General features: G+C 34.5%; 1 protein-coding gene across 1 annotated transcript; it reads right to left on the bottom strand.

The window, feature by feature from the left end:
- Positions 1-421: 421 nt before the first annotated feature.
- Positions 422-3,685, bottom strand: LOC116192738. Its single transcript, XM_031521366.1, has 3 exons — positions 3,209-3,685; positions 2,381-2,557; positions 422-866 (listed from the first exon to the last, which is right to left on the bottom strand). Exons 1-3 carry the CDS (start codon positions 3,272-3,274, stop codon positions 657-659), a joined length of 453 nt encoding a protein of 150 aa, XP_031377226.1. The 5' UTR covers positions 3,275-3,685; the 3' UTR covers positions 422-656.
- Positions 3,686-11,013: the final 7,328 nt, after the last annotated feature.

The following is an 11,013-nucleotide window of genomic DNA, read 5'->3' as shown; positions in this document are numbered from 1 at the left end:
AAACGAATCATATTTAACTCAAACGAGATACATGTGAGGCCCGAGATCCATCATATTTAACTCTAAAGAGATATATGTGAGCCCCGATGATCAGGATCGACAAACAGTCTTCTTCGCTCTACATGTTGCTTAGGTAGATAGGGTCTCGGTGAGATACCTGTTTTGCAGAGGAGATTGCTTGCGGTTGGAGAAAAGAGGGATGCAAATGCCAAAAGATAATCTACTCAATTGAATTTACAACTACATCAACAGGAAGTAATGCAGATGAGTTCTTATACTCGGATAGCGATATATCAGGAGCTTCGCTTGCCGAGAAAGCTTCTGTTGGTACGTATTTTGAAGAGGAAAGAGAACTTTGGAGATAAAATCACTTGCATCACCTTTATCATAAAATGTAAACACTAAATGAAGAACACAGAAATGTGGCAAAATCGAAAATTTCGTATGGATTATAAGATATTATTTCATAAATCACACATAACTTTGCACCGATTCACCTATTGGATGTGTATCCTTTCAGAAGTGAAAGGAGAAACAGAAACGAAACAGAAAAGGAGAAAAAGGATCTAAATCAGATACAAACGGTAAAAAAGGGCGTAAAAAAGGGCAGATGATGAATTTCTACAGCAAGTTCCTGCCGAGAATCAGTTTTTTCTTTATATTCCTGATGCATTGCATTCTTCGAGCAGCTTTAGGAGATTGTGTTCAGGGGCACTGATGGAGGGCAAGATACGGCGGTCAGTCTGGACTGATCTTTGCCCGGGGACTCCAGTCTCCGGGTCGATAGACCCTTCTTCCTTCATCATCGGTAGGTCGGGTCTCCGCCTCACGCTAGCAGATACTCTCTCCTTCCATATTCTCCCATCCTGATGATTAAGTTACCATACAGAAAGGTCAGCCACTGAATAAACTACTAGAAAGATCTTTTTTCATTTCACGAGGTCTAGATTTCAAAATAACTTCACAAACAATCAAATGAATCGATAAATTTGGCATTATCTCACCCCACTGGAAGAAACTCTTCCTCCCGTATAGATTTAGCTAAACATTATATCCCTTTACAATATAAATTGCATGGTATATACTCAAAAAACTCCAACAGTCTTCTGCAATGGAGACCAGCAATTCGTCGGTTGTTTCGGGTCATAATCAATGGAGACAAGACACACCAAACAGAGGAATCAAAAAAGAAAGTTCTGCACATGACCCAAAAAACTAGTGCCAGCTCACAATAATTTCCCTTCTCTTTTATCTCTATTTCTGCTCACCACAACCCAGAACAATATTTCCCTTCCCCGACATTGAAGAAGTCATTTGAACATAAAACTCAAACCTACAAAAGCAGCCGTGACCAAGTTCTTTGTCACATTAGCTTAGATCATTCCAATGCAGCAAGATCAGTCCTACTTCCATCAACAAACCAATTTTAGATAGGCAGCTCATTCTGCTGTCTTTTCACCCAGCAATAGCATTAAAACATTGACAAGCTTCAACAAACATTGTTTTCATCGATATGGATTGGTTCTTTGTTACAACTCTTCATTCTAAGACATACCAAGAATCCATTATAAGGTTCACCGCATGTTCTTTCAGAAGAAGTGTTTGTCTGCATCGTGACAAGACAAACAATAAATTTTGCTATATTCTAAACGGATGTATGTGTCCAAAAACCAGGTGCAGGGTGGATCATCTACAATGATATCTAGACCAATCTTCCTTATTAATAAATCGCTAACTCTTTTGAAACTCCAACTCAAACGCTCAAGGCATACAAACCACGCATTTGTATAAGCATTCAAGAATAAACTAAGATAGTCAATAACTTGAAATTGACAAGACTGACAGTTCTCCTCGTGATAACTTATAATTCTCGGATTGTAGTTCCCCTATGAGTATACCCAAGAGAAAATAGGTTCCTTGAAAAATTAACTCTTCGCCATGTTAAAAGATAACTGAGTACCTAGTTTACAGTCATCATTTGGCAATTGAATTGATATGCTGCATGCTCACAAGCAGCGCAGGATCCTCAGTTTGTTCACAAACATTTTCAATCTAAACTGACATAATACTAACTAAAAGAAGCACTGAGGTTGGACATAGTTTGCTTATATTAGACAGAGTTACTTCTTCAAACGCTGTACTACTCATCAAATTGTCCTAAAAATCTCTCTTTTACTCCCTTAACACATATAATGGAGAGAGAACGATTCTAGCAACAAAATGAGGCAAATGATTCCAAAAGAGTAAGTGAATCCTCAAACAGAGATTCATCAGAGCCAAAACAGCTATTGCCACCCTACCCTATAAATCCAATATCCTGCTCACGAGAATTAAAATTACCAAGGTTGGCATATGATAGCTTTGACTCTTTCTCACTTACATTGAGTATTGAAGGTTCAGGCAACGGGCATTGAATTGGTCTGTCATTATCAAGAGGCTCAATCGGGTGTTCAACAGGTTTGAACTCTACCGCCACTTCAATCCCATGAGAGATGGCGGTTGTGGCAGTAGCTGAACCGGCAATCTCCGAGTTCGAGGGCAGCACCTCCCTCCCTTCCTGCATGAGTTTGAATACCTCATCAAAAGCTTAGCAGAAAAGCCGAGGATCGATCTTATTCAGGATTTGCAGTTCGCAAATAGAATACTGAAGAACTCATGCGAGAATTCCACATACAGCAAGATCAAAAGAGTAATTAGACATAATAACAAATATCAAAGACCTTAAACTATGGCAACCAATTCGAGAGGTTGGCATCGAAACAATAACAGAATTCAAGACTGTAAACATCTAACAACACGGTTCCACGAACCGTAGTATCGCAATGACCAGCTGATGACAGAAATTTGATTACAACTGATGAATTCATAACATTCAACTCATACAGAACAGCAGATTTGGGAACATAATTAATCATTGATCAGAAAACTAGTCTTCCTCAATCAGGGAGGAGCACAGTATTCAAGAGCAGTATTTCTGAGAAGAAAACAGAAAGAGATTAACCCAATCAAATCCCTTAAATGAACCCAAGCTGAAAAGGTCGACCATAGACATGCAAATTCCAGCCATTGATTCACATGAATACTTGCATACTTGCAAATTCAAACAAAGCAATTCAGCATACTTGCATGGAGACCAAACCGAAAAAAGAAGCAAACTTTCATGAAAAACAGCGGACTACTTTTATAGAGAGAGAGGAAGGGATCTTACAAGGGCACTCTGAGCTCGTCGATGGCCGGCTCTGCTGACAGAGAACCTTGAGAACAGACCCACCATTCTTGTTTACCGATCAATCCTCCAAAAAGGGTGCCTCGATCTCGGCCCTGTCAGGCCCGTAGCCCACTCTCTCTCTCTATGATCCCCTCAGTCCCAGAAAAAGGCAGCTCAGCTCAGAAAAATCTCACGCCCAGAAAACAAACAGAGTTTTCAATCATCGTCATTATACTGTTAAGCAGGGACGCTTCGTGTCGCCGTCGGGGGGGGGGGGGGGGGGGGGGGAGAAGGTCAAACTGAACAATTATCTATTTGACTTGTGGGTAGGGACAGCAGCAAGAGGCCATGTGGGAGGAAGATGATAAGGGGTGTCAGAGCTTTGCTTGGCTTGGTGGGTTTTGTTTGGTTGGGGATTCGGATTCCTCTCTCCCTCTCCCTCTCTCTCTCTCTCTCTCTCCCCCCCTCTCTCTGTCTGCTTATGGAAGCCAAAAGAGAAAGAATACATAACAAAATGGAAACTTTGCTTTCTTTGCTTTGTTGGGTAGTCGGAATCAAAATCAAGCAGCCATTTTTAAATTTGGGCGAGTGAAAATGAAAAGTCTGCGAGTGAAGGAGAAGAGATGGGCGGTGGGGAGAATATATATAAAAAAACGTACAGAGGATTTGATCGATTTCAAGTGAAACAGCTGCGTAAGAAGGGGTCCATCCGTCCGTGGTAGGGTCGCCAAGACAGGTTCGAAGAGAGGACTTTTGGAAGTCGGACCCCAAACTTGGAAGATAGAGGAACAGAGCGCATAAGCAACTGCTCTTTGTCGAACCAAGCTGGCCTGACCAGCGGGAACTGCATGTTGTCGATCGATGGTCCAATCTAATTCACATCAATGCAGAGGTTGCGATTTTTCCAAAGTCAGGTTATGTATCCAATATTAGATGGCTACTGCAATAGCCGAGAGAAACATGGGTCTCTAGGGGATCCTTGCAGCCGATTGGACCGTTTGGTTCGCGGATTGTTAGATTGCGGGTAATGTTAGGATTACTGGAAAAATTAACCTGCTTAACAATTTTCTTAGAGTGTTGGTCGAAATGAAAGGTCACTGTGTTTGGTAAAAATATTATATTAATGGGAAAGTGAATGGTAATGCAATATTACAGCATGCATAATAAATTGATGGGAAATGAATGTCATTTTACATTAATGCCCCTAAAACTTAGTACAAAATAAGGTAAATACAGTCAACTGCAATTTCACCTAGTCAAGTTACAGTCTGAGTGCCGGTCATTTGTAATCTCACTACTCTAAATGTCCAAATTATTGTCCACTGTACAATCATCTGCTCTTAACATGAATTAAACTGCTTACACAAATTACAATCATTGTTCCCAAATACTTGCTACAAATCACAAGCATCCATTTATAATATGTCTAGTCAATGTTCAATCTATAATTAACTTTGTACAACTGATAAGATATTGCAGAGATGCAACTAAATACCTAACAAGTGAAGATATGGAGAAAAGAAATTCAATTACAATGAATAGTCTTTCATATGTATATAAACATATCTATTATATAAAATGGATATTTATAAGTTCATATCAAGGTTAAATACAAGACCGAGGACTCAGTACAATACATTACCATTCAAAAGTGCCTACTAAAACACTAACGACTGAGCCAAGTTTATCATTCGACTCCAAAAAATTACATTTTTAATGATCCAACATGGAGCAAGAGGTTAAAGTACTTTCAGTCATTAACCAAAAAACCCTCAAAGCATCGAGTACCTCCTTTCCTTCGGAACCCATCGACAATATTCCGCTTTCATATGTTCTGGAATGCGAAGAAGATATCGAGCCTGCCACCCCTCAATCGATTAAACATTTACAAAGCTAAATTATCTCACCAAGCAGTCCACTCATTATGTATCTTAGCATGTCTAATTTGATCAGTATCAACCTCTTGGTCCATTTCCAACTCACCAAACGAGATAGGAGGGCAATACAATAGAGATGGTTCGGAAGATGATGAGGCAATTACTTCGTTGAAGGAGATGGAGTGGTAAATGGGGAGAAAGATGATCAATTGAAGGGAACTGGAAGCCTTCAATGGAGGAGACGGGTTGACAGTGAAGAGATGTGTAGCGTTTCGAAGGTGAAGATGGAAGGAAGAAGTGGTAAATAAGAGACATTGAGAATCCTATTATGGAACCCACAATGAGAAAATAAGAATACCACATGTTAAAAGGATTGTGATTCCCATGTCCCGCTGGGTTAATAATCCCTTGGGAAACCCATTTGTTATTTTCCTAGGAAAAACTTTCCAGCCAAACAATGGAACATACGTGAGAAAGTTGGCAAAATCCCGCAAGAATTCTAACTTTCCCACTAACCAAACAGTCATGAAGAAGGCCCGGATCCGCTAGATCCCTTGGCCTTCCTTGAGATAATAGTCTTTTTTACTGCATATGGTAGTTCGTGGGGTCCTTAGCAACGACTGATGATGCATCCCCCCATTGGTTAGGTTCTTATCGATGGTTGGCCTCCTTTGGTGGGAGAGTCCATGTCCTTTAGGGACCCGACATGTGGGCTAGGGCTCTCGTTGCTGGGATCGATAGCTTGGGAACTTACCATAAGAATTATCAACATCAGTATGTCTATATCATCAATCATCGATAATAATACAAGTTCAGTTCAGTCTCATCCTCAGGTCTCTGCACATCATCACAAGTGAGCTCCAAGTTTACTCACGTGAAGTGAAATGTTCAATTTGCTTCATTTTGGCTTTTAAGATTTGAAAAGGGTGCTGTCGGCAAAGAATACCTTTTTTGACTTCCAACACTTCCGATAAAACTTGACAGATGCTTCCACGTAAAAGTAGAGAGCATCTGTGAAAGACTGAAAGTGGGCAGCGTTCATTTTTCACCGCCTCCCCTCCTCCCCTTCCATTTTCTTTCCTCCCAAATATAGATTTCGTTTAGTATGCGAAAAATGAAATTAAAAAAATAAAATAAAATACTTTTCAAAAAGTGAGATATAGTTCTGTTAAGATAAAAACTAGTCCATTATGGCCGCTCAATATGCGGTATATTAGATAAATTATGAAACGTCTTAGTACCTTATACTGTATAAGTCTTCGATTCATACTGCATAGAAGTATTAATGAGGAAAATAAAATTGGAATTTTTTTTGTATAAAATATCTACAAAATAGAAAATTTATTAAAGGAAGGCACTCCTAGAGACGGATATCTATGAGCAAGGAGATTGCTTAAAAAGATTACGTGAAAGTTTCTCGTTGAGCGAATCAGGCAATCTCTTTACAGAAGTCTGAATTAATATATATATATATATATATGTATGTATACAAATAGATAATGATAATTAAATTGAAATTGAAATTACAAAAGTATATTAATAAAAGAACTTATTTATCAAAAATATCATTTTATATAAGTATATTTTAGATAGAAGAAATTAAAAGAAAATATATGATCATATAAAACTCAGCAAACATGATGAAATGAGCATCAACGTTATATATATATGTATGTATACAAATAGATAATGATAATTAAATTGAAATTGAAATTACAAAAGTATATTAATAAAAGAACTTATTTATCAAAAATATCATTTTATATAAGTATATTTTAGATAGAAGAAATTAAAAGAAAATATATGATCATATAAAACTCAGCAAACATGATGAAATGAGCATCAACGTACTGTGTGTTTGGATCGAGAGTTGAGTTGAGTTGAGTTTTGATTTTAATTGGTTTGTAATGATTGTATTATTGAATTATGAAAAAAAGTGTGAAAAATAATAAATAATTGAGAGAAAATAATGATTAAGTAATGATTGTGTTGTTGAATTGTGAAAAAGTAATGAATAGTCGAGAGAATTTAATATTAAAAACTGAATTGAATGGTTAAAAATATTTAAAAAATAAAAAAAAGTAATGATTGTGATGTTGAATTGAAGATAAGTAGAGTTGAGTTGAGTTGAGTTAAAAATTGTTACGAATCCAAACACGCTATTTGAAGGATATTTTTGAAGGGAAAATATCCTGTAAATGGAATAATCTTTCTAACTCATAAGAGCAACAACATATATAAAGAAATTGAATGGAAGTATAAAATGTCATTTCATTTCATTCTATTCTGTACCAAACAAGACCATAGGGCTAAACTAGAGAATTGAATATTCAGAATCAAGATTGGACCATCTGGATCTATAATCTAACTTTGTTGTTGTTCCTTTCGATTCAATATTAAAGGATATGAACTCAATCATCGTTTTTGTGTAAGATCATGAGCAGATCTCATTATCTAAAGACAGACTATTGCACTATGCAGTAATTAATTTCTTTCTTCTTTTTTTTTTCTTTGCTTTGATGCAGTAATTAATTTCATTAGTTATATCTAAATGAATTTGAATCCGCAGCAGCATGGGCTTTTTATCCTATAACAAAACTAATAAAATCAGAATAGGACACCTAGTAGAGAATAGACAGCTACTTGACTACTTAAGGCACCTCATAACCTACAACTATCAAAAGATCAAAGAAAACAAAAAAGAAAAGAAATGATTGCTAGAAATTTCGAATAAGTCAATGCAAAACAAAATATAATATGCAAATATTATTTTATACACTTCCATGAGGTGACCTCGATGGAGGTTGGGAAATGAATTTATATAATACATTGATCGATCAACATCCTGATATGGTGTAAATATAATAATTTCTGGATAAAAAATTGTAAAAATTTATTGTTTATTGTTTATTTGCAGTCTTCATTTTTACAATCATTTTTCGTACTAACTAATACTTGTGGTAAAAAGTTCATTGTTAGATTTGAATATTTTTCGTACTAACTAATACTTGTCAGTAAACATAATTTTCAAGAACTTCAAGTTTTCAGTATTTGCTTCGTGAAACAATTTTTATTTAATCACTAAAGCACCTAATTTTCAGTATTTAAAATTAAAGTTAAACAAACACATACCGAATGTTCAGCCAATTCCTCATCTTTTGCTTTATTATTTATTATCAACTCATGATTTTTAATTTATTATCATCCTTTCATGAGGGGAGTGCAAAAAAACCAAACAGTAGAAAGCACTGCAAACTAAATCGAATTGAACAAAAAAGAATCAAACTTTTCGAACACTAGCTTTTTTGTCCCGAGCGTTGCACGAATTCGTTTTCATATATCTTTTTTTTTGTACATATTTCGTTTTCTTATTAAAAAAAATAATTATTATTAATTATTAATTTCAATTTTACAAATAATAACCTTCAATAATTTTTACGTTATAAATTAGAGTAAGTAAAAATTATTATAATAATAATAATTTAGAACTAATTATTTCAATAAATATGTGTCATATTTTTAAATAAACTGTTAATTTAAATTTGTTGCATATATTAAGTTTTGCAATTAGGATAAAAGTTTGATCCGTCTTTTGTTAAACATTGTATAAGAGATGCTTAGTTAAGCTTTATTTTTGTTTTTACATCATTTGCATTCAATATATGCATATATATATATATATATGTTCATTTTAGTATACACACAAATATATATCATTTCTTACAACAATGAGTTTGAATTTTGAAATATATATTTACCTCTTAACACAATAAAATATTTTGAATATTGATCTTAAGTTTCATATGATAATCAATTAATAAAATTACACTAATTTTCAATGCTTTGATTAATATTTTCAATTCACGGTCTCAATTATTGTACATTCAATATTCAATATTTAATTTTTATATTACAATATGTTGATATATTATAATAAGAAATGATATCAGATATATGAATTATTTGAAATCATCTTGTGAGTCGTTTTTTTTATTTTTTATATTGCAATAAGTTAATATATTTTAAATCATCTCGTTAATCTCTTACATAATTTATTTTAATAATTTTATTTTTTAATGAGAAAGCATTTATGGTGAAAGAAGTCAATAGATTTACCTTTATGGCCTTATACTATTTAGAAAATTACTATTTTAACGTTATTTATTTTGTGGGTTACAACTTTATATATATATATATATATATGCATAGATGAATTAATTCAATGTGATTTTCTAGTCAAAAAGCAGTTCGGTTAATGAATAATTATATTTAATTTGGTTAGCTATGGTTCATTCAAATCGAACTACCTTAATTAAAATAATTAAGATAACCTAACCTTTTAATTTATAGCTCAACTCGTAAGGATTGTGCCTAATTTACGGTTCTTCCAATGGAGCCCAACGCACGGGATTCACTAAACCCATTAGTCGTTATCGTAAATTTCTTTATTGTACTTTTACTATCCATAATTACATCCGCGTGACTTTTTCGTAATAAAAAAAATTAATAAGTATTGCAGTAAAATATGGTAAAAATATAATATAATTTTTTAGTAAAATAGGTGTTGCCCGTTATATATGGGAAGGTGAGAGAGAGAGAGAGAAAAGTGAGAGAGAGGAGAGGGTGGAGAGTGAAAATTGGAAAAGTGGGCAGTTATTTGTCATTCATTTATAATTATGCCGTTAAAGTAGTGATCTATATTAATTAGAGATATAATTCTAAAGGTAATTTGGTAAAAGCGAGACGGAAGGTAGTTTATCCTCTAACAAAAACTTATCGACCATTTTAACAGAACGAGTTCGGTTGGTTTCCCCACTCAAAGAACCCCCCTTCTATTTGTTTTCTAATTTTCCTCCAATAACTTAACCCCATTAAACTTTTTTTCCCGTGTGCATCACTTGGTATTTGGAAAGTTCAGTCCGATTAATCTAAGCTCAGATGAAGTCAGAGCACTAAGTCTGTTGAGCATGACTTGGTATTCGGAATTTCAACGGTACGATTGATCTAGGTTCGAGCGACGTCAACCCACTAAGGAATAAAACTCTCACAATCATATATTTTTTCACAAGACTTGCATATGAGACCTTGCTTTAGGGATGGCGAATCACCTAAAACCAACCTGCATTGTCGAAAAATGCCCATTTCAATTTATCACCAATTTAAGTAGTTTCATTTTATTTGTTACAATAAAAAAAAGTTCTTGTTTTCAGTGAAACGCAAAATTAAGCCAGTATGTTCACTAAGACAATGTTCACTTAAAAATTCAAATTAAGATTATTGGGGAGAAAAAATTAGACTTTTTACTATCAATTAAGATCTCATAAGTTTTAAATATAAGTACTTTTATGATTAGTTTCAATTATATACATTAATTATTGTACATATTACTATAATAAACCAAAAATTAATGAAAAGTTTTTTCCCCTGCGGCGACGCACGAGTTTTCTCTCGTAGTTTATATGAAACGACCAACATGCTCAAAAAAAAATTCTTTAATTTCAGAAAAATATAGATTTTGGAAATTATTAAAAATTAAAAACAAAGAAGCCCGACAAAGGCCCTAACGGAGGGAGGGTGGGAGAGGGCCGCGTCTGATTGCTTACTTCTACCAGCCCATTTGACTAAGAATTGGTGACTAAGGGGAATTCCAATTACCGAGACGATTTGCTTTCTAGATGTGATTTTATGAGTAGGTTTTGCTTCCACTCACTTAGTAGAGTACTCCATCGCTACAATTAAAAATTTAGGGAAAAATACAAAAATTCCTTGTGATTTGGAATCATGACAAACTATACCATATTATTTTATTTGAGATAATTAATCCCCTGTGATTTACTCCGTAAGATATAGGGGATTACGGCGTTAATTTTTTCTTCATTTTCAGTCCTTAATCTTTAGTCTTTTAATCATTTTGGTTCTAAATCTTTT

This window comes from Punica granatum, chromosome 1 (assembly GCF_007655135.1).
Source record: "Punica granatum isolate Tunisia-2019 chromosome 1, ASM765513v2, whole genome shotgun sequence".
NCBI classification, from domain to species: Eukaryota; Viridiplantae; Streptophyta; class Magnoliopsida; order Myrtales; family Lythraceae; genus Punica; species Punica granatum.
Note: the sequence above shows the minus strand (reverse complement) of the source record. Positions and strands in the feature narration are given on the sequence as shown.